General features: G+C 46.2%; 2 protein-coding genes across 2 annotated transcripts; both read left to right on the top strand.

The window, feature by feature from the left end:
* Window positions 1-716: 716 nt before the first annotated feature.
* On the top strand, window positions 717-15,173 carry SIN3B (SIN3 transcription regulator family member B). Its single transcript, XM_027471775.3, has 19 exons — window positions 717-875; window positions 1,370-1,476; window positions 2,167-2,320; window positions 3,325-3,588; window positions 3,976-4,119; window positions 4,344-4,466; window positions 4,977-5,066; window positions 5,500-5,618; window positions 6,342-6,549; window positions 7,228-7,344; window positions 7,705-7,943; window positions 8,625-8,808; window positions 9,031-9,625; window positions 10,115-10,284; window positions 10,790-10,963; window positions 11,243-11,335; window positions 11,653-11,747; window positions 11,899-12,103; window positions 12,439-15,173. The coding sequence occupies exons 1-19, from the start codon at window positions 774-776 to the stop codon at window positions 12,667-12,669; spliced, it is 3,414 nt and encodes a 1,137-aa protein (XP_027327576.1). The 5' UTR covers window positions 717-773; the 3' UTR covers window positions 12,670-15,173.
* Window positions 15,174-15,236: 63 nt separating this feature from the next.
* Window positions 15,237-22,430, top strand: F2RL3 (F2R like thrombin or trypsin receptor 3). Its single transcript, XM_013108167.5, has 2 exons — window positions 15,237-19,921; window positions 20,454-22,430. Exons 1-2 carry the CDS (start codon window positions 19,831-19,833, stop codon window positions 21,527-21,529), a joined length of 1,167 nt encoding a protein of 388 aa, XP_012963621.4. The 5' UTR covers window positions 15,237-19,830; the 3' UTR covers window positions 21,530-22,430.
* The last annotated feature ends 102 nt before the right edge of the window (window positions 22,431-22,532 follow it).

The following is a 22,532-nucleotide window of genomic DNA, read 5'->3' as shown; positions in this document are numbered from 1 at the left end:
CTCTGTGGGAGATCTTTTAGGCAGGCATTAGAAGGGGTTGCCCAGGGAGGTGGTGCGGTCACTGTCCCTGGAGATTTTGAGGGAAGAGGTTGGAAATGGTGTTAGGGACATGGTTTAGGGGCTGACAGCAGTGGGAAGGGGTGATATTGGTGGGAGGGGGGCGGTTGTGGGTGCCCCCCATCCCTGGAGGTGTTCAAGGCCAGGTTGGACGGGGCCCTGGGCAACCTGATGTGGTGTGTGGCGTCCCTGCCCTACAGCAGGGGGCTTGGAGCTGGGTTATCTTTGAGTCCCCTTCCAACCTGAGCCGTTCTACGACTCCACCATGGCTGGACTGGACGCTCTTGGTGATCTTTTCCAACTTTGACTCCACGAAAAATGAAAAATCGCCTAAACCAGCCACTGAGCGTCAACCGTATCGTGTCCGTGTCCCCCAACCCCCCTTTTAATGTGAAGAGCCGAGTGGGGGCCGCCAACGGACACCGCCACCGCCACCCCCCAACCCCTCAGAGCCCCTCAGATCCCCTCACAGCCCCTCAGAGCGGGCGGACGCAGCGCGCACGCGCACCCCGACCCGCGCACGCACGCGCGCGCGCTCCCGAGCAGCAGCGGCGCCGCCGCCGCCGCCAACGGCGGCCGCGAAGGTTCCGCCGCGGGCCGGGCCGGGCCGGGCCGTGCGCGGTGACGCAGGCGCTCGGCGCGCTCTGACGGGAGGGAGGGACGGAGGGGGAGTGAGGAGGGGGGCGCACGGCGGCGGCGGCGGCCCCGATCCCAACATGGCGGCGGGGGGCGGCGGCGGTGGTGGCCGGGGGGGCAGCGCCCCGCGGTGGGGCGGCGGCGGCGGCCGGGCGGTGGCGCAGGAGAAGCTGCCGGTGCATGTGAGTGCGGGGGCGATCCCGGGATGGTGTCCTCGACTCCCCCCCCCCCCCACCTCCGCCCGGCCCGCCCCTGGGGCCTGCCCCGCTCCCGAGCCCCGGTGCCCCCCCCTCACCGCTCCCGTTGCCTTGAGGAGCCCCTGCCCCACTCCTCCGGTGCCGTGCCCCCCCCCCCCGCCCCTCTTCTCCCGGCCTCGGTACCGTGGCCCCGTCCACCCCCCCCCCCCCCCGAGCCCTGTCCTCCCTCGGGACCGTGCCCCCCCCTCTCTCTCACTGCTCCCGGGGCTGTGTCGTGCCCCCCACCGGTACCCTGCAGCCCATCCTGCCCCATCCCGTGGGGCTGCCGTCCCCTCTGGTACCGTGTGCCCCCCCCCCTCAGGGCTGTGGGGGTCCTCCCGGGGCTGTTTCCCCCCTCCCCGGTGCCCTGGGGTGCCCCAGGGTTTGTGTGTTCCCCCCCCCCCCTTGCCCAGGGCCTCAGCCTCGTTCCCTCCCTGCAGGTGGAGGACGCACTCTCCTACCTTGACCAGGTGAAGATCCGCTTCGGCAGCGACCCCGCCACCTACAACGGCTTCCTGGAGATCATGAAAGAATTCAAAAGTCAGAGGTAAAGGCCAGGCCCCGCACCCCGGGGCTGCCCCGTGGAGCTTCTCGGGCTTTACGGGGGCCTTTGCAGGGTTCCCCAGCCTTCCCACCATTTTAGAGCCCTAGGATCTTTAAGGTCGGAAGAGACCTTCAGGATCAGCTGGTCCAACCATCCTCCTGATACTCACGTCACCCACTAAACCATGTCCCTAAGCAACACGTCCAACCAACCTTTACCGTCTCCTCAGACACACAGGCCATCCTGCTGGCCCTGTTCCCCTGTAGCACAGCTGCTAGACAGCGGAGAAGGGTGTCTGTCCACCCTGGTGTCCTCTGCTTCATTGTTTTCCAGAGCAGAAATCCCCAGAAAAAGAAAAATGTGGTTTTACTTCCCACTCTGAAACACAAGTCTGGAAAATAAAACTCCTAAGCAGAGAGCTGTGACCTATCAGCCTTCCAGGTGATGGCTGCCTTGCCCGATTTATGTAACCTGCACACTCACGTCTATCTCTGTGGACAACGCTCCCAGGGTGAGGCTGCAGTGGATGGTGGTTGTTCCCTCTGCTTGGGTTAATTTCCAGGTCTAAAGTTCCCAAAGTTTGTTAAAAACCGCATCTGTGAGAAGCCAGCTGCTTGATGTACCTCTGTAATTTTCTAGGCTTGACTCAGATTTCTGATTTAGACACAAGTAACAAACTGTTCTCAATTTTAGCATTGACACACCTGGCGTAATCCGACGTGTTTCGCAGCTGTTCCATGAGCATCCTGACCTCATTGTAGGATTCAATGCTTTCCTCCCGCTGGGATACAGAATAGAAATTCCAAAGAACGGGAAGTTAAGCATACAGTCACCGTTGGCTAGTCAGGTAGGTTACGGAGCTCATTATTCTAAGCAAATCCTGTTATATGTATCACTATATACATCCCTCACACAGTTTAGGCTTTGTAGATTTGCAAGTATTACACGTTGCTAAAGTCTTTACATGGTTTTCAAAGTATGGTAATGGGTACAACATAAATTTGAATGTTTCTTCTCAAAGCAGTCGTTAGTTTAGCTTGCACTAGAACGCTATTCCTGCACAAAGTGCCAGTGCAACTTAAAATACTTCAGGCAGGTTTGAAAACTGAAATTGTAATTGGCTTGAGCTGTTTTTATAGACTCTCAATGTGTGGTGTGTAGTGACGAATTTAAAAAAAAGATCTGGAAGAGTCATACTTCCAATGAGAAACCGAGGAATATGTTTAGGCGGTAGGCAAAAAAATGTGTGTCAAGTGTTGCCATGCAATTGGTACCATCCTGCAATGAAAGGCTTCTGCTGTAACGTAGGTGGATATGTATTGGCTTCTGCTGCTTTTTTGTTCGTGTTGTGTGGTTGTGGAGGCTGAAATGGAGCTACCATTTGAATTCGACTAATAAACTTGTGGTTTAACTCTAATTAGTAGCAGTAAATATCTTTTAGGTCTTAGTTTCCATAGATTTCTCTGTGGCTTATAAATTTAGCGTCTCTGAGCTTTACATTTTAATGTTTCTTAAAACTGACAGTTCCTGTGGAGTAGAAAAGTGGTACCAGAAACTGCAGCATGCATGATTTGGTACACCCTCTCAAGGGTAGTGGGTAATGCAGTGACAGTCAAAAAGCAGCAGTGAGTCAGATGGTTTGTAAGCCCGATACAGCTTACGGGATTTGTTTAACCCATGGCATTAATAACGTGGGTAAGGAAATTCATTGGCTAATCAAATATTTTTTCCTTATTTCTTCATGTCGCAATCTTTTCTAGTTAAACATTGAAAATACTGATGCTAGGTTGTAGTTGAACTTGCACCTGTGTGGCTGTACGAGTCACTGTCTTGTGTGTTTTACACCACTAGGTGCCCTCAGAGCCTGTTCCCAGCGCTGTCCCTGGCAGTGGGCTGCTGTTGCATTACTCGCAGGAGAATTCGCACAACCACAGTGACTGTTCCGAGGAGTTCAGGCAACAGCTTCCATACAAAGAAGATAAATCCCAGATTCCTTTGGAGTCTGATTCTGTAGAGTTCAATAATGCTATTAGTTACGTGAATAAGATCAAAACACGCTTCCTTGACCACCCAGAAATTTACAGATCCTTTTTAGAAATTCTTCATACTTACCAGGTAAAAAGCCTTCTGCATTAAGATATTGCGGGTGTGCAGTGTGGCTGGTTGAATAGTTATTGTCGAATGAAACGTCAGCCTGTTGAACGGTTCCCAAGCTTTTGTCCAATGACTGCCTCATAGATATTTACTTGAGGAAATGATAGAAGTGTGAAAACTGTAGAACTCTGTGGGGTCTGAGGTGTGAAGGAGTTGTATCTGCATCTGCCTTCGCTAACCTTCAGTTGATGTAGTGATATCCTCTGTAATAGAATGCGCTGTAAGAACCCTGGGCTGTCTGCTGGTTAAATCAAGTTTGTGTTGCCTAGGGCTTTTGGCTGTTGTGGAGTTGTCAGTTTTTCTTGCATTATATGTTTTTGCATCTAACATCTGTGCATACTTTTGCAGAAAGAACAGCTGAACACTAAAGGTCGACCCTTTCGAGGCATGTCAGAGGAAGAAGTGTTTACTGAAGTAGCAAATCTGTTCAGGGGACAGGAGGATCTGCTCTCTGAGTTTGGACAGTTTCTTCCGGAGGCTAAGAGGTCTTTGGTATGTGTATGCTTGGAACAAGACAGATTATTGAACATTGCCTGTTTGTATGTGGAATATATTATGGAAAAACATACAGCCAGTAGATGAAATTTGCTTCTCTTCGCTGTCTGGAATTTCACAAAGCAGGTCACTGAACTACATGCTCTCTGTTCGGATAAGCCAGATTCTTTATTTGCACGGACTGAGGAGAGAGCATCAGAATGATTATTTATTTTCTTCAGTTCACAGGAAATGGACCATGTGAAGTGAACAGTGTCCAGAAAACTGAGCATGAAAAGAATCTTGAACACAGCAAAAAACGATCCAGACCACTGCTATTGCGTCCTGTTTCTGGCCCAGCAAAGGTATCTTTCGCAAGTGAAACTTAGAGTAACCTGGTATTACTCATTGTGTTTATATAATTCCTTAGATAAAGTTGTAATGAGTGGTGTCTTTGAGGTACGTAGGTGTTAGATACGAGAAAATATTCAAAGCTCTTTTAAAAATACTAATCTTCTGCAGCAAAAGAGGTTGTTTAAAGTATGTTCTAATGTATGCGGTACCATGTTAAATACTAAATATCAAGACCTTACGTACAAAGTATTGGCCCTGGAAAGGGCCAATTCATTGTTCTTACAAGGGAATTGTTCTTTGGAATTCTTCCTGAAGCGATCCATTTTGTGTGTGTTTTCTTCTTTGCTTAGGGAGTCATTTGATAGAGATTGCTCTGGAGGACTTGACATAGCAATGCTAGACCACTCTTTGGGAAATACTGAGTTTCAGCCTTTGCTCAGAGTTGTTACATGTCCACAAAGTGGAATTTGATAGTATTTGAGTGACAGCGTGTTAAGTAAAACTGTTTGTTCTTTTAACAGAAGAAAATGAAACTGCGAGGTACCAAAGATCTGTCAGTAGCAACAGTGGGAAAATATGGAACACTGCAAGAGTTTTCATTCTTTGACAAGGTCGGTATTTGGCCTGTTCTCCCATCTGTGGACTAATTTTCAACCATTTATGTGGTTACTAATTGGTTCGTTTTGTGTACAATTTGTGTGTCAGCACTTAGCAATTGCCTGACTTCGGGTGGCAGAGACAGACCAAGAAAAAAAAAAGATGATTTTGGAAGAGGAGTGGAAACTCATCATTAACCTTTTCCTGAATGCTTGTCTCTGACAGATACATTTTTCTCTGCTTTTCAGTGATATTTCCTCTTAGTAACCAAATGCATTTACTAAATTATTGTATGAAACTGGGACTTTTGGGGCATGTTCTCTTACAGTATTGTGGTGCAGATAGAGGTTTGCCACCATACCCATAGTTCAGAGTGCTTCAGAATATGAACGCTAAATAAAAATGACATTCAGGCCGTCTGATCATTTCTCTCCAAACTGTCTTTAGGTGCGTAGGGTGCTAAAGAGCCAGGAAGTCTATGAAAACTTTCTCCGTTGCATTGCTCTCTTCAACCAGGAGTTGGTCTCTGGCTCCGAGCTGCTCCAACTAGTTACACCATTTCTAGGGTAAGTTACTGATTGCAATCTCTGCTGTGTTGTACTTTTTTAGGCCTTGCTCTGTTAATTTTTGGTAGGCACTGTGAACTTTGTTACTGAAGCTTTGGATTTAACTTCAGAAATACCTTCCAGGTAGCATGCCAGACATTGGAAGCTAATCCATAAAGAGGAATAATAAAATCCACATCTTAACATATCTATACAGCTCTTGTGCATTTTGGGGAGGATATTTTCTACTGCTTGTACATCCAGTTGAAAACCTTATGAGACTACCTGATGCTATGCTATACTAATGGGGGCAGAAAATCTCTTGTACTTTGGAGTGTGGTTTCTGTTCACACTCCCTGTTCTAATCTCTCACTGTAAAATACAGGTATAAACATGGAAGCTCGGAACAGAGCTGTGAAAAATATAAATAGTTCTACCTTTGTTGTGAGTCTCTTGTGCTGTTTGGCTTTCAACAGAAGAGGGAGTCACAGCAAGGAACGCTGACTCCTCAGTTAAGGGTAGTATTGGTGAAGCTGTGAAGAGAAATTCTCTTTCTGCCTTAAGTCCAAAAGAACATAAAGCATTTCAGAGGGAAAGATAACAGAGGTAAAATGTTGGTGAAGGATTTCTCACCACAGTACTAAATCTGTTTGGGTCTTCACCCTCTCTTTTATGACATGCATTAGGCACCCTAAAACTGTCAGAATGAAATAACGTAGCTTATGCTTACTTGTGTTTCTGAAGGAAATTCCCAGAACTGTTTGCACAGTTCAAGTCCTTCCTTGGTGTGAAAGAGCTTTCATTTGCTTCTCCACTGAGTGACCGATCTGGGGATGGAATGAGTCGGGAAATTGATTATGCTTCCTGCAAACGCATTGGATCAAGTTACCGTGCTCTTCCCAAAACCTATCAGCAGCCAAAGTGCAGTGGAAGAACAGCCATTTGCAAGGAGGTATTTGGGGATCAACCTATTCAGACCCTGTACACACATTGTAGTTAGGTAACCTGAAGTAGAATAGTTTGTGCTACAGCTTCTACACATGGATTCCTCTCTAACACTGATTAGTTGCCTTTAATCTTTCATCAGTTATTCATCCAATTTATTGAAATAAGAGTATCCACATTCAGCTTGCTAATTTTGTCTAAACATATCTCAAAGCATTTCTTTCAGTTTAATCTCTTTTAAATCTGTGTGCATACACAAAATTATTTGTATAGTAAAGAACATTAAATAGGATGAAATTAATTTTCTAGCAGTGGACCCTAACTTTTAAAAGCAATGTTTCTTCTGAAAGAGCACCATTAGCGAGTTGTCACTGAGAACAGACATAATGCAGTATAGGCTCCCACCTTTCCCTGTTGTTGGCAACTGTGTCTGCTTTACTTACAGTTGTGGATTAATGCAGAGTGATCTCTGTGCTCTGTGAGATGATCGTGAAGGTGCTTTTGAACTTTGACGTGTTTCTACACAGACCTCTAATCATCTGAAGAGCACTCATGACAGTGTTAACTAGGCTGAAAATTCCAGTAGAAACTCAGGGAAGAACTCTGCAAGAATAAAACAGTAAAGTATCAGCCCCCTGAGAATAGCTCTGGACTCATAAGGCTCTGTTCAATGTCACTGTTGCAGGTGTTAAACGACACCTGGGTTTCATTCCCGTCCTGGTCCGAAGACTCAACTTTTGTCAGCTCCAAGAAGACTCCTTATGAGGAACAGTTGCACCGCTGTGAAGATGAGCGTTTTGAGGTACCTCTGCTACTCAGCTTCCTTTCTGCTTGTCTTTCTCAGAAAACAAAACTTCTAGCCATGAGGGTTGTGACTGAACTATTTGGGGGCCAAATAATGGAAGTTCAATTAGTATTCATTGATTGGAGTTAGTTTGGTGTTTTCCATTTGCTTGGAGTCTAATAGTTCTTTTTAGGCATGGATCCAGTTCTGAAAAGCTTCTTGTCTTTAAGAAATATACCTATACTATTACTCCCAGTGGGAAACCCTGGTGATGCTTCTTAGCTCCACCCAGCGGGCAACAGAACTGTGCACTACTCGTCTCTGTTTTCCTGCTATGCCTGTTTTTAACGCTGTCTTTTTTGAACTCTTTCTTAACAGTTGGATGTTGTCTTGGAGACCAATTTAGCTACAATACGTGTGCTGGAGAGCGTACAGAAAAAGCTTTCTCGACTGACTCAAGAGGATCAAGAAAAATTTCGACTCGATGACTGCTTGGGAGGAACATCAGAAGTGATCCAGCGCAGGGCCATCTATCGCATCTACGGTGATAAAGCACCAGAAATCATTGAAAGCCTTAAGAAAAACCCAGTTACTGCAGTTCCTGTTGTTCTTAAGAGGTAATTGCCATTTTCCCATGTTCACCTGGGATCTTTAAGAAATTATTACAGGATTGTAAAGCTTCTTGTTTTGTTTACAAAAGTAAGTGACTTGGTTTTTACTTTCTTAGATTACAGCAAAGGACAGAAATAGGAAATAAAGTAGGCTTTTGTTTGAAGTGACAAATGTTCTAGCAGATTCTTAAAAGTCTGTAAAAATGTTTTGTTAGCTTATTGAAAATTCTCCTTTCTGTATTTAAACTTCTCAGACTGTGCCTATAGGAAAACCATGTTTTTTAGTTAGACTTGGGAGTGAGGTATTTTTGAGTTGTAACTCCTGTCTACTCTGTTTCTGAGTACTTCAGCCATCCTTTTTTATTATTATTATTATTAAAACAAAACAAAACACAGTCTCTTTGTAATGCTGAAAGGTGTTGTGAGATGATCTCCGGTTATACAGTTAAGGTATTGAAAACTATTGTGGGTTTCTAGACTTCTCCTAAGCATTTTTTAAACAACTATGTTCTGTAGGTCCTGTTAGAGAGGATAACCTTTCTCCAATGATGGTGCATTTTTATTTATTTACAGGTCCTAGGAATGCTGAAAAGTTTGTAGTGCATCCCGATTAACTACTTTAAAAATGCTTTGTCTGCATTTCTGTGGTTGTCTTTTCAAACTGAAGTAGAGTGCATGTTTATGCAGGTTGAAAGCAAAAGAGGAGGAGTGGCGGGAGGCCCAGCAGGGCTTCAACAAAATTTGGCGGGAGCAGTATGAGAAAGCCTACCTGAAGTCTCTTGACCACCAGGCCGTTAACTTCAAACAAAATGACACCAAAGCTTTGCGCTCCAAGAGCTTGCTGAATGAAATCGAGAGTGTCTATGATGAGGTATGTATGCTAGCAAATAGTGCATCCTATTCGTCCTTCATTTATATATTATCTAAAGGTTTACCTCACTGCTGGGACCTTCTTGAAGGTAGTGCTTGGAAGAGTTCTCAGTCAAAAATGACTGTCCCAAGCGTAGCATTAACATGGGCTTATTTCTTCTGGCAGGAAAGTCTCTTGAGCATGGAATGGAAGGATCTTTACCTATTTGTCTCTTGATTACAGCATCAGGAGCAGCACTCAGAGGGGAGAAGTTCATCCACAAATGAGCCTCATCTGATCTTTATCTATGAAGACAAGCAGATTTTGGAAGATGCAGCATCTCTTATCAGCTATTATGTAAAACGGCAGCCTACTATCCAAAAGGAGGATCAAGCAACCATTCGGCAGATAGTGCACCACTTCATACCTGAGCTGTTTTTCTCTCAGCCCCCTGAACACAATATTTCTGAAGAATCAACAGATGAAGACAGAGAAAACCATCAGGGGCAGAACCTGGATACTCCTGAGCTGCGGAAAAAACATATGCCTGGGCCTCCAAGCAGTCCTTTGGAGGCAAAAGCAACCTTCTGTGATGTTACAGCTGCTGAGCCTCACAACACTCTGGATGATGTTTACAGTCTGTTCTTTGTCAATAATAATTGGTATTTCTTCCTCCGCCTTCATCAGACTCTGTGCTCGAGGCTCCTAAAGATTTATCGTCAAGCTCAGAAGCAGCTTCTAGAATATCGGACAGAAAAAGAGAGAGAGAAACTCCTTTGTGAGGGGAGAAAAGAAAAGACCAATGATCCAGCCATGGAACTAAGACTGAAGCAACCAAGTAAGAGTAATCTGGGACATAGTCTGTTCTTAATGTTATGGTTGTTAGCACTTGACTGTTTATATCTGGGTAACTGAGACTAACAAGCAAGTTTGTAAGGAATGTAGAGGTACAAACCTCGACTGTATTTGCAGTTTGTGGATGCAGCTGATTTACCAGGATAGCTAGTTTGTCATTTATCATTTGAGGCCTTTCATACATAGTTCCTAGAGACTTCCTGGAAGCCCACTGTTGTCAGATGCTCTGAAGTGTCTTGCATTAATCTGTGACTGATTAAAATGCGAATGGCTCCACAATGAAATAGTTAACCACAAGGTAGTAATGGAAGAGGAAAAACTGTTAGCCTCCCAGCACTCCTTCCAGAGACTTCTGTGTAAACATGTTCCCAATACTGAATGTCTTGATTCTTGAGCAGTGTTGTCTTGTACTTCTCCTGACTTCACTCTGCTACTTTCATGTAGTAAATGACAGCTCTTTATCCCTGTCCAGGTGAGGTGGAGCTGGAGGAGTACTATCCTGCCTTCCTGGATATGGTGAGGAGTCTGCTGGATGGGAATATCGACCCGACACAGTACGAGGACACGCTGAGGGAGATGTTCACTATCCATGCCTATATTGGCTTTACTATGGACAAACTAGTGCAGAATATTGTCCGCCAGGTAACTAGTCTGCTGCTGTCCTATAGACAAATGGGTTTCTCACATTACCTTGCACTATATAAACTCAGAAAATGTTGAGCAAATTCATAGAAAAGGTATGTTTGTAGTGAAAAGGGCCCGACAGATTTTCAGTGAGATAGTTCAGCATCACCTACAGTACAGGGATCACCTCAGGGGGTTGATTCATTCTGGCCTTAGGTTCCATTTTTTTCAAAATTCTGCCATTTCCAATGTATATCTAAGGCAAAAGAAAGGCTCAGTCCTTTCTACTCAATATCTGTCTTCTAGTTGTAGTTTAGTTACAGTTAAGGTATATCAGCCCCTGCTCTTCTCTGTTCCTTGCATGGCAAAGTAATGAAAAGGAGAGTGAAGGGTGCGAAGTCTCTGAAGTTAGAACTTTGTCTGAGGTGTGATGCTGTGCTGAGTTTTGCACTCCTTTCATAACACACTAGAGTAAACTCTTGGCCCAGACTTGCTGACTGAATTCCCCCTTTTTTAATGGAAGCTTCACCATCTAGTGAGCGATGACATCTGCTTGAAGGTTGTTGAGCTCTACTTAAACGAAAGGAAGCGAGGTGCTGCTGGAGGTAACTTATCCTCTCGGTGTGTCCGGGCAGCAAAGGAGACCAGCTATCAATGGAAGGCTGAACGTTGCATGGCAGATGAGAACTGTTTCAAGGTAAGAATTTGCTGCCAGAGAACTTCATAAAGTGGCTGTAGCACTTCACCTCAGAGAAGTGGGTTTGGAAGCTCCAAGGCTACAGTGTCGAGAGAAAGCAATATGGGAAGAAGATTCCAACACCACCACAGATAGCAAAGTGGTGTACTGGCTCACTGAAAAGCCTCGTTGCTTATTCCTGTCCTGTTATCATTTTTATTGTCCAAATGACTTGTGAATATCCAGCATTCTATTGTGGACCCATGTGGCCAATATCTCGTACCTGTCACTTTATTATAGGTAATGTTTCTGCAGCGGAAAGGGCAGGTGATCATGACCATTGAGCTTCTGGATACAGAGGAAACCCAAACAGAAGATCCTGTGGAGGTCCAGGTAATACTACAGTGATCGTGGAGTCTGCTGTATGACTGACAAAGCAGATGTTAAGAATGCTTTCTTGCCTTTTTGTTCCAAAACGTGAGAGTTTTCCAGAAGGATAAGCTTACCTAGGAGGTGGGAAGATTACATGTGGGGCTGTGGTCATTGACAGCAGTGTGTACGTTAACAAAACAGTTCAAACATAAATCAGCTTGGGGTTGAGTGAGACACCAGCATCTTCATAAAAAGCAGCTTGGAAGTAAAGCAGTTCTTTGCATCAGTGTTTGTCCTGATGAGAGAAATCTGACTTGAAATTGTTTTCTCTTGTGTAGCACCTTGCTAACTACATGGAGCAGTACGTTGGGGTAGAAGGAGCTCCGAACAACCAGAATGATGGCTTCTTATTGAAACCAGTCTTTCTGCAAAGGTGAGTTCTCTCCCTCCTTAGTCACGCCTGCAGCTGGTACTACTTCCTCTAAACATGTGGCAGTGATTTTGGGTGATGTACTTAAGAGAATGAAAAACTAAGTGTGATGAACGTTTCATAATTTTTTCTATTTTTTTTTTTTTTTTTTTAGAAACCTAAAAAAATTTCGCAAGTGGCAATGTAAGCAAGTGAGAGCTCTGCGGAGTGAAGTGAAGAGCTCCTGGAAGAGACTGATTGGGGTAGAAAGCGCCTGCAATGTGGACTGCCGTTTTAAGCTCAACACCCACAAAATGATGTTCATCATGAACTCAGAGGATTACATGTACAGGCGGGGAGCTCTCTGCCGAGCCAAGCAGGTACATCTCCTATTACTCTCTCTGCCAGCCAAAAGACAGATACCAGTAAGAGATCTTGTGACTGAGTTCCTGCAAGCTGCATCCAGAAGTTACTTCTCTGTGTTGGATGAAACAAAGGAGAGAGAGTAGATTCTGTGTGCTTTGGTTTAGTTTAGTAGTTTTTACCATGCAAATTTTAAGGGCGAGTACCAAACAGTAAGAAATAGAGATCTTTAAAGGCAGGGATGCAGCTTTTTGTTTTGCTGTTTGTGTTGTGTTGTAAAGCATGCACATCTTGGACATCCAAAGAGGTGAAGGCTTTGACCTCTTGGTGATCTTTACTGTCCTGCTTTCAGGTACAGCCAATGGTGCTGTTAAAGCACCACCAGCAGTTTGAAGAATGGCACAACAGGTGGCTAGAAGAGAACGTGACCATGGAAGCAGTTGATGTAGTTCAAGACTGGCTAATGGGAGATGAAGATGAGGAGATGGTGCCCTGTAAAACAACTTGTGAGACAGTGAATGTCCACGGGGTCCCGGTGAACAGATACAGAGTGCAGTACAGTCGCCGTCCAGCTTCACCATGAGGAGACTTGTGCCTGGGACCAAGACAAGTAGGAGCGTTGCTGATGAAACACATTTACTCTGAGAATAGTGGTGGGAATGCAATGTATGTATTAATGATATTTATCCAAGCAGCATTTTACTTTGGATTATGATGTATTTTCCATATGGCATAGACTTGTCTTCTTGCAGCGTAATCCTCCAGTCATCATGAAGAGACTTAACAGCTTTATGGGAAGAGGGCTCTTGGCATTGCCACACACTTTTTAGTAGTTTCATAGCTTTAGGCCACTGCTGACCAGCCAACACAGAAGGGCTGAATGAGGGGGGTCAGGCTCTTGGCAAACCACCACTAGTGGCCTCGTTGGAGAGATGGAGTTGGCTGGTGCTTGAGCAGATGCTGGCAGCTGCTTCCACTTTGAAAGGTTTTATGTTCCCTATCTTCCTGAGTTTGTGCTGTCTTGGAGCCTGCAGAACTCTTCAATGTAACCTCCAAGTGCCAGTGTGTCTGAAAGAACCTGGCACAGGTTGCCAGCCTTGCTGCAGAGTGCTTCGTTATCTGTGCGTACTGATAAGGCAACGATTGCAGTATTTGTCACCAATGCTCTGGTGAGAAAACGCCAAAACTGAAACAAGGGTGCGCTAAACCCTCTAACTCTCACTCATCAACTGTGTATTTTGGAGCATGAACTAAGGGGGAAGAAACTCTGTAACCTGCAGTGCTAGGCAAGAGCAGCTGGTGGCACAGGACAGCCAAGACCCGTCACCTACCTGCCTCCAGGTGCTGTGCCAGATCCCGTGTCGTTGCTTCGTGAACCTATGACCTTCTGCAGGCTCTGCCTTTCACATCTGGAGCTGCTTGGAGCGTGTGCGTGGGAAGGAATACCCATTACGAGGTCTGGTCTGGTTTTGGGGTTAGGTTTTTTGGGGGGGGATTTTGCATGCTGATTGGCAGCCTCTGGAGACTGCGTTCTCAGGCGCTTCGCTTTTCTTGTGCATGCCCGGACTCCGTGGTTCTGCTGGGTTGTACCACTTAAATAACGTCGGGAGATGGAGCTCTTGCAGCACTGTATGTGCGCTGGATCTGAGGTTTGTCCCAGATACTCTGCTGTTTCTGCTAGGTCAGCACAGATGATGTATTTGCAGTGACACATGGAAACCTGTGATGGGGAGGATTAGATCCAGCCACAATCATTGTAGACGAACTTTTCCATTGAACCATCTGTACTTCGAAGCCTTTTTGAAAAGAAGCAAGACAAAAAGTACCTTGAGCCGTGCAGAACACTACGTCAATTATCTGACTGAATCTATTGAAAAAATCAAGAAAATTCAGTCGTGTCTGTCCTGCAATCCCGTTGTGACTTTGCTCTTGTTTCTCAAAGGCAAGCACACTGTCATGGAGTGTATTACAAACGTCATGTCTTGAGGCAAGTCTGGCCTCCTTTCAGCTCGGCTTCCAACTTTTCCTGGCTTTTGGGGGAGTAACGCCCCACCTGGATATTTTTTGTGGCTTTGATTTTTATGTTATAATTTCTGCCAGACCTGAGTAGCAGCCTGTAGGATTCCTCCTGAGTTATTTCCACTGCACAGCACTTGGTTTTGCAATTGTCTCACTTGACAGTACAAAAATTGGCCTTTGGGGTACATTTAATAGAAAACTGTACCGACTCTTTTGTCTTTTTTGCAAAATAATCTGTGGGAGGGAAGGAGGGAGACCAGTCTCTGGCATTCATGGCCAGTTGCACAACCATTGCCAGTGGAGCACTATTCATCAAAAACTCGTGTTCTCGTTGTCCGAGTCTGTTAAATTTTGGTTACGGAAATGATCTGGAGGTTCTTCCCCTGCTCGTGTTGCAGTAAGTGATAAAAGCCACTGAGGGTGTAGCTAGGGGAGAGCTGGGTGGAGAGGGGGTGACAAGCCCAGTGCAAAGCACAGTCTCCCCTTTCACTGCCAGACAGCTCAACAAAATACACCTCAGTCCTGTTCACCTCTCTGCTGTCTTCCAGTGGAGATGACAACTGTGCCAAATTTTATGGTTTTATGATACAGAAAATGTTTACTAGACAGTAGGTTGCAACTTGTGGCTTAAAATGCATTTGATTCCAGGTGTCCCCTAGTGTAGGAGGGTAACACACCTGTGCGCCATCCTGTTCCATCTTGCCATTTTTAAGTGTACTTCAGGTATTTTTAAGCATCCTTATTTTGTAAACCTTAATTTATAATCTGAACAGGTGAAGACAGACTGTGGCCCTTTACAGTGCTATTGTCTTAAAAATGATAGTAGCAAATGATGTGAAATGATGGAATAGCGGGCAGTGCAGGTTTGAGAGTGGCTTGCTAACGTCTGAGAGTTTAAGCTCAACTGTTGTGTATCTGCTAGCACGACCTTGATTCAAGAGTTTGTTCTTCCATTTTTTTGAAGGATCTTTGCTTTTGGGCTTGTAATTGCTTTGCCAGCTCTTTGAATGTAGTTTTTTTATATTTATTTGCACATTCAAGTAAAATAAAATATTGATTTTAAAAGTCTGCAGGTCTCACTGTTTTAAGTTTGTTTAAAATTAGTTTGAATGCTATGACAGCTCCCAGAAGTGATTGCTGTGCACCTGAAACTGAATTTTAAATAGTAGAAAAAATGCAATTGAAAAGTTGGATGAAGCTCCCTTCGAGCAGTTGCAGGGAGGCTGCAGCATGTAATGGTTTTGATGTGTGCCAGCTCGTTTTCACTGGACAGCAGGCAGCAAATCTTTAAACTTAACCCCAGTGGTACATTAGAACACTACCTAACATAAAAGGGAAACAAGTTTCTTTGAAGTAGCGTGCAATAAGAGATCCTGTGCAGGAAGATGGTGCCTGTGGCTCTGTGCTTAGGTGTGTGCTGCCAAGACCTCTCTTGGAGCAAAGGCCAATGCCTGGATGAGAGCACAGAGGTCCATGAGGTGGCACAGCTGCTCCATGTGGAGACAGGTATCAAAAGACAATGTATAGTGCCAATCTTGCTGCAGATTGGTTTATTTCTAGCAGCACCTTTGCCATGAGAGTTGTGGCACAAAAACATGGTCCAGGCCTGGCCCCCAAGTACTCGCACGCTAAATACAAGAGCCGTTCAAGAAAGTGACTGATTCCAGTTCCGAAATCTATAAGCACATCTGCTCCAGGTTAAGACAATACAACTGCAACCATGAAAATTACCCCCGCCCCGCCTTTCCCTCAGCCTCCCCAAATTCCTGGGTAATAACATGTTTAACTGTTTTCCCTGTGAGCTCTGCACAACAACTGCATGTGTAGATTTTGCAAATTAAGCTGTCGTGATGTGACCCAGATCTGATAGGAGTTTCCTTTACATCATCCTCAACACTTCCGTTGCCATAACAAAAGGCAACTCTCCTTTCTGTGCAGCGAATTACTCGCTCACAGGGAAACAAACTGTTGTTCTCCTAATAACATTCCTCTGCTGCATAAATTGTATGAAATAATTTGATGAAAATGATGGTAATGGCGTCTCGGAGGACACAATACACTTTACACAAGAGTCTACTCTACGAGATCTTGGACTCCTCACAAAGAACGTTCCCCGTGCTCAAGGGGAGGCGAAAGGCCCTGCGAAGGGACAGCCAGAGCTGACATCACCTAAAAGCAGTTGGAGATCTCGGCAAGTGGACGGTCATTTGGCAATGACAGACAGCTTAAAATATCTGTCAGGTTTGCAGGATGGAGTAAGAACTAATGATTTTATAAATTAAATTAGGAATTGCTAAAGGGAATACCCAAATGCGGTATTTAATGTTTCAGGATTTTTTGTTCCATGTTACTGCATCACGGTGATGCCCAGAGAGAAAGGGGGGCTGGGAACTAGTGACAGGTATCCTACAGGTATGTGGGTGGAAACATGAGTTAAGGTTTTATTCATGCTTTCATTCATTCCTCTGGATTAGAACCTAGTTACCCTAAAGAAACCAGAGGCACCTTCTACCTTCCACTCATCAAAATTTAAGGCTAAATTAAAGTCTAGCAATCCTAAGCCATACCTGTGTTAAAGGATGAATCGAAACCCAGTGCTGAAAAGTGATGATGTCTGTATCAGGCAGGGCAGCCCCCACCCCAGTATCAATAACTTGCTGAGAAAAGTCCAGAAGAAGCTATTGCAGAACATCTAGTGAGTTAGAGTGATGCTGATAAACTTCAGCCCTTCCTGAATAATAACTTCACGTAAGCTTCTTACCTTCTGGAGTGAAAAGTGCAAGAAGAAGAGACATTCTCAAAAAAAAAAAAAAAAAAAAAGAAAAGTCTCCCAAAGAATATTGCACCAGCATAAAGCTTATGAAGTGGTGAAGAGAAAACAAACAAGAGAAGGGATGGGAAAAGCTACGGGTGGAGGAAAAGAAGTGCAGGACAGTGGAAAAGAAGAGCAGGACAAGCAGGAGAGGGGCACAGAGATCCTCTGGAGCTGGGGAGCTTGCAGGGTGACAGTGTGAGACCCCATGAAGCAAGAGGAGGGTGAGCTGGAGAAGTCAGGAAGGGCCCAGGGCATGAAGTCAGCCTGTAGGTGTCAGAGCCTGCAAAGGCAGATTTGGGATGCGGGGGATCCTGCTTAAAAGGAATATCATTTCGACTTCAACAGTCAGTGGAAGTTTCTGTGCCTGGTGGTTCTGAGAAGTCTCAGATGCTTGCACACCCAGCGGCTGGGAAAGGCAGGGCCCGTCCTGCACTCATGGAAAATGTGACATTGTGCTGACACTGGTGGAAATGCTCCGTGCTGCTGGCGCTAAGGCAGAGCCGCTGCCTCCACAGTCAGCTGCGCCTCGTGTCTGCAAAGCAAACGGAGCTCAGCCTGGGGCAGGTATTAGCTGCACTAAGATTTGTCTTCACACCTGCTGGCTCGCAGCTGAAGAACTCCCTGGAGCTCCTGGAACAGAGAGAATTGTAAGCCCCATTATGAAGATGCCATTTCCCTCCCAAAGTCTGTTCTTCCAGGCCTTAAAGATGTATGTTTGGGGCAGGGCAGGTCGTGTTTGTACCCTCCCTCAAAGCTTTAAAATCCCTAACCTGCTCTCCTTACATCTTCGGGGTTCAGAGCCCGGAAGAAAAGCGTGCCTGCTCCCAGGAGATGATCTATTGCACAACGAATAGCTTTCAAACCAAATTGTTACCCCACAGGGCAGGGATCACACGACTTAAAGAGATGTTAACAAGCCGTGACAAACCTCTGGCATTAGAATTTTCATGCAAGCTGTTCTGCATCTAAAGCAGTCACTAAAGATCACACAGCATCTGAAAAATGAAGGCTACGGCAAGGCCTAACCTCTCTCTGCTCCACTCCAGAGACCTGGCCATAGGAAGCGGGGCTGCGATTTGCACACTATCTGAACCTGATTATGTCTAATTTTTTGCATACAGAGCATGGAAAGGATCCTGGTTGAGGCATGGAAAATATGCGGCCACATGAGTCATTCTGTAATGGTTCATAAATCCTGAGAGAATCACAAAAGCAAAACATCTAACATTGCATCTTCCCTGTCCCTGCCAGTGGAACCCCACCTCTTGACACGCTCGGCACAAGGATGTGGGAATATGGTGAAAGCAAAGGAAATAGGATCATTTTCTCCTCGGAATAGAGGAATCTCATCAAACAGCAGCCAGCCTCAGATTTGCAACCTTCACAGAAGAGGCCATTCATAAGCTGAGGAGAAAGAACTGAACTCCTCCTCGGGTTGCCAAACCAAATTTACAATTCCTACTGCCCGGGCTCCAGCTTCTGTCTTTACCTCCTTGCAGAGCCAGGCAGGGGACTGGAGAGCAACAGCCTAAAAACCAGCAGCCTCTCAAGCTCCGACCTCCTGCCCACCCTCTGATTATTGGGAAGTGGCCCTAATGGAGCTCATACACAGATGATGGGAGTGTATTTGGGACTTTCACAGTGATGTTCGCAAGGCAGAGTATGAAAGGGACTTACACTCTCAAAATTAGAGGATGGGGGACCAGTAAAAAATCTTGTTACAGTCCTAAAGGCTGAGAGACTATCTGCCAGTGCAAAGGGTCCTTCCTACAACTCTATGAGAGTCACCATCTCCACACAAGCAGCAGGTACGTGGCAGCAGCACGCTGCTGCTCCAGGCTGCTAGCTAAAAAGGAGTGCTCTGCTCTTCTGGGGGTTTAGCGGGTGGAGGCTGCACATCTCTAGAAAAAAAAAAACCACAGCTTTTCTTGGGCAAGAGTGAGTGAAATTCCCCATTATCTGCCCAGCAGCAGAGGCTTCCTGCGGACCCTTGTCAGGCCCCTTTCCTGCTGGACGGAGCTGCTCTCCATTGTCCTGGGGGTTTATCAGTGGCAGCAGCACGTCTCACGTCTCCGTCCAGCCCTGGGATCTTGCCTCTTATCGCTTGGATGTTACGGCACCCCAGGCTGGTGTGTGCTACTGCTGCTGCTTTCAAGTGCAAACAGATCCCACGCACGGGGCTTTTAATTAACCTCCGCAGCCAGCTCAAGAAGGAAGGTGCAGTTCATTTCCCTGTCTGCCCTGGAAGCAGGAGCAGAAATAAAGAAATTGAAGAACTCTGAAAGGCCCAGCCTGATCTGGAGAATGCAAGACAGCTACTAAAAGCCCTGAACTGTCACAAAATGAGGCTGTAAGAGCCTTGTGTAATCCCTAGGAGCTTGGGAGGTTTGTTTGGATCTGCAGCTCCCCAGTACTTCATTTATGTTTATGTGAGGGGACGATGTCTTCCCAGCGTGTTGGGTTAGTGTGGGAAAAGACCTGAAACATGCAGAGCTACTTGGAGTAGAAGGACACTGGCTGCAGGAGCTCAGAGGCATTTCGATTCGGTTTACATGCTACACCAAATGCAAAATGCATCAGATGTGACATTTTTCATTTTCAGGAATATTTTGGAGCAGGAGGAAAGCCCAAAATGAGTCACTTAGGCTCTGACAATGAGACACAGTCTCCGTGGACCTGGATACGTGCATCCATCCTGGTCCCGTGGCTGCCCCAGAGCTACATCACTGCTGGGACTCTACGGACTGCAGGGATGTCGTGACAACCCCCATAGGCCTCCAACTTCGCAGGATGAGCCTGGTGCTTCCGTGCGTTAAGGACTGCGAGAAGGAAATGCGTAAGCACAGTCACTGCACGCCTGCTTTTCCCACACAGCTGTGAGCCCAGCAGCTCCCTGGTTGCCACACCAGAATGGGGACCTCTAGGAACGGATGGCTGTCACCCCAGCTCGTGCTCTGCTGTGCCTTTTGGGGACTCTGCCTGGCCTTTCCAGACTACGACGGTGAGTGCACATCTTTGGGTGAAAAATTGTTTCTTAAAGTACTGGATACTTGGTAGGTGCCTTCATGAGATCCCTGAAAACTCATTTGTGTCATGTTACCACAGGGGTGCATGTTCTAATTGAGATTGATGCATCCTCACGTTAGAGCAGGAGGTGATAGAAGATGCTTATGAAAGGGAAAGAAACGGGGTGAATTGGATTCTTTTGAAAGCTGGGCAGAGGAAGCACTGTGTTTCCCCAGGCCTGTTGATAATTGCACGCCATAGCAATTTTTTGTGAGAGGTGGGACCCCACCAAACAGCAGTTGTGTAAGTTTTCGGTAAGGTCACTGATGGTTACTCTTGCACACCTAACTCTGTCAGCCAGCATTTTCTACCCATGGCACAGCAGCACTTTACAGAATACTCTTGCCGCTAGGGACCCCATCATAAAATGCAAAACCTTAGTGTTTGGTGTAAGCATCGTGTATCCTGCCTGTCCTGCAAAATGCTAGCATTTGCATGCAAGTAACAGGCTGTGTTTGCACCGACAGATTACTCTCAGAATGTCACCAACGAGCAGGTAGTGGCACCAGAGATCACGCCGTGTCCCCGAGCCATCCCAGGAGAAAAGATAACGATAAACAACATCACGTACCTGTTGATACACAATGCCACCCGCTCTCAGCTGAACAGCGTGGTCACTGTGCGGCTCATCCCCTGCCTCTACACCCTCGTCTTCCTCGTGGGGCTGCCTTCAAACGGGCTGGCCCTGTGGGTCCTGGCTACCAGGGCCGAGAAGCTGACCTCCACTGTCTTCCTGATGAACTTGGCTGCAGCAGACCTGCTGCTCATCTTGGTGCTGCCCTTCAAGATTTTCTACTATTTCCTGGGGAACAACTGGCCCTTTGGGGAAGGCCTGTGCCGGGTCACCACGGCTTTCTTCTACGGGAACATGTACTGCTCAGTGCTGCTGCTCACCTGCATCAGTGTCGACCGGTACCTGGCTGTGGTGCATCCTTTTTTCTCCCGTTCTTTCCGCACCCCTGCCTTTGCTGCCTGTACCTGCACTGCCATCTGGCTCTGTGCTGCTGTCCTCACCCTGCCGCTGACCCTGCAGCAGCAGTCGTACCCCCTGTACAGAGCAAACAACACTCTGTGCCACGATGTTCTCCCCAGGCACGAGGACGACGGGTATTATTTCTACTATTTCATCTGCCTCATTGCCTGTGCTTTCCTTGCTCCTCTGGTGGTGATGCTGTTCAGCTACTGCTCAGTACTACGAGCCCTCCTGGACAACGGCAAGCGGTACGCCTACTCCATGAAGCTCACAGCTCTCGTGCTGTTCACACTTGTGGCCTTCTACACACCCAGCAACGTTCTCCTCCTCGTTCATTACTCCAGCTATCATTCCAAGCTGCACGGTAACCTGTATATCAGCTACATGGTGAGCCTGGCCATCAGCACCTTTAACAGCTGTGCCGACCCCTTTGTCTACTACTACGTGTCTGAAGATTTCCGGGATAAGGTGAGGAGGAGATTCTTCAACCACAGCAAAAAAAACACCACGTCCTTAAAAACCTCCAAAGAAACTCTCCCTCAGAAAAGTTCCAAGGATTTGCTTGTATAAACCTCCAGCCCAGCTCCCTGCTCCCAAGGCACTCACAATATACAGTGGGGATAAGACAAAGCCAGTGAGTGCTGAGATTTCACAGGTTTCATCCAGAGCAGCAAGCAGTACGTCCCAGTAGGCAAGTCCTGGTAAGGAAGAGCCACGTTCTTCTGTCTGCATAGCTGAGACCAAATAAACCTAGGCCACAGCATTCCTTGAAAAGTGTGGAGTCCAGATAAGATGTGGGGTGCTGAACGGGAATCTGTTACTGGGACACTGCACGTACCTTCTCACCTGGTCTTCTATTGCCAGGGATCCTTTTGCTAACACACCTCAGTCTGCTTCTCCTAACACACGTTGCAAGCTGCTTGTTATCTGCTTTCTATTTCCTTTTCTGCTACCGGCTTTCTCGCTGTCTTTGAACACACAGTCCTTTTACCTAAAACTGAAAAAGAACAGGTGTTTGGCAAAATCAAATTTCTCAACATTCCAAAAGCACTAAGGAGGTACTTTTGTGGAAGGTATTCTCCTGAAATAAAATACTCCTCTGGCAGGAGAATGTACAGTGCTAGCTTTTCTACCAATTACATTCTTGGCTTGACTAGTGAACAAATGTACACCACCATGGTAATGCCAGCCCATTGTTGGTAATAAGTGTAAAAAATCCTGTTCATTCATCCTCAAGTTGCTCGGCCTCCATGATAGCTCTGAGGCAAAGACTGTTTTATGTCTCTTGAAGGGAAATATTCAGGAAGGAATTGAGCAAACCCTCACTCTAGAAACTCATTGCTGCTTTTGCTTAATGACACATGCAATTGAGACCTTGCATTTATGAACCAAGCTTGTTGCTCAATCCTGGAACATGTGGCAAATTTGACAAAATAGAGCCAGCTCATCTCGGGGAATAACCCAGTGAGGCACAAGGTAGAAAATGAGTGATCAACTTCCTTAGAGGTCCTGAATTCTTCAGTTTTACGGGTAAAGGCATGACTTCTGTGATCTATGATCAAACAAGCTTACA

The sequence above is a fragment of the Anas platyrhynchos genome, chromosome 29 (assembly GCF_047663525.1).
Source record: "Anas platyrhynchos isolate ZD024472 breed Pekin duck chromosome 29, IASCAAS_PekinDuck_T2T, whole genome shotgun sequence".
NCBI lineage: Eukaryota > Metazoa > Chordata > Aves > Anseriformes > Anatidae > Anas > Anas platyrhynchos.
The sequence above is the reverse complement of the archived record's forward strand: the minus strand, read 5'-3'. Positions and strand labels throughout refer to the sequence as shown.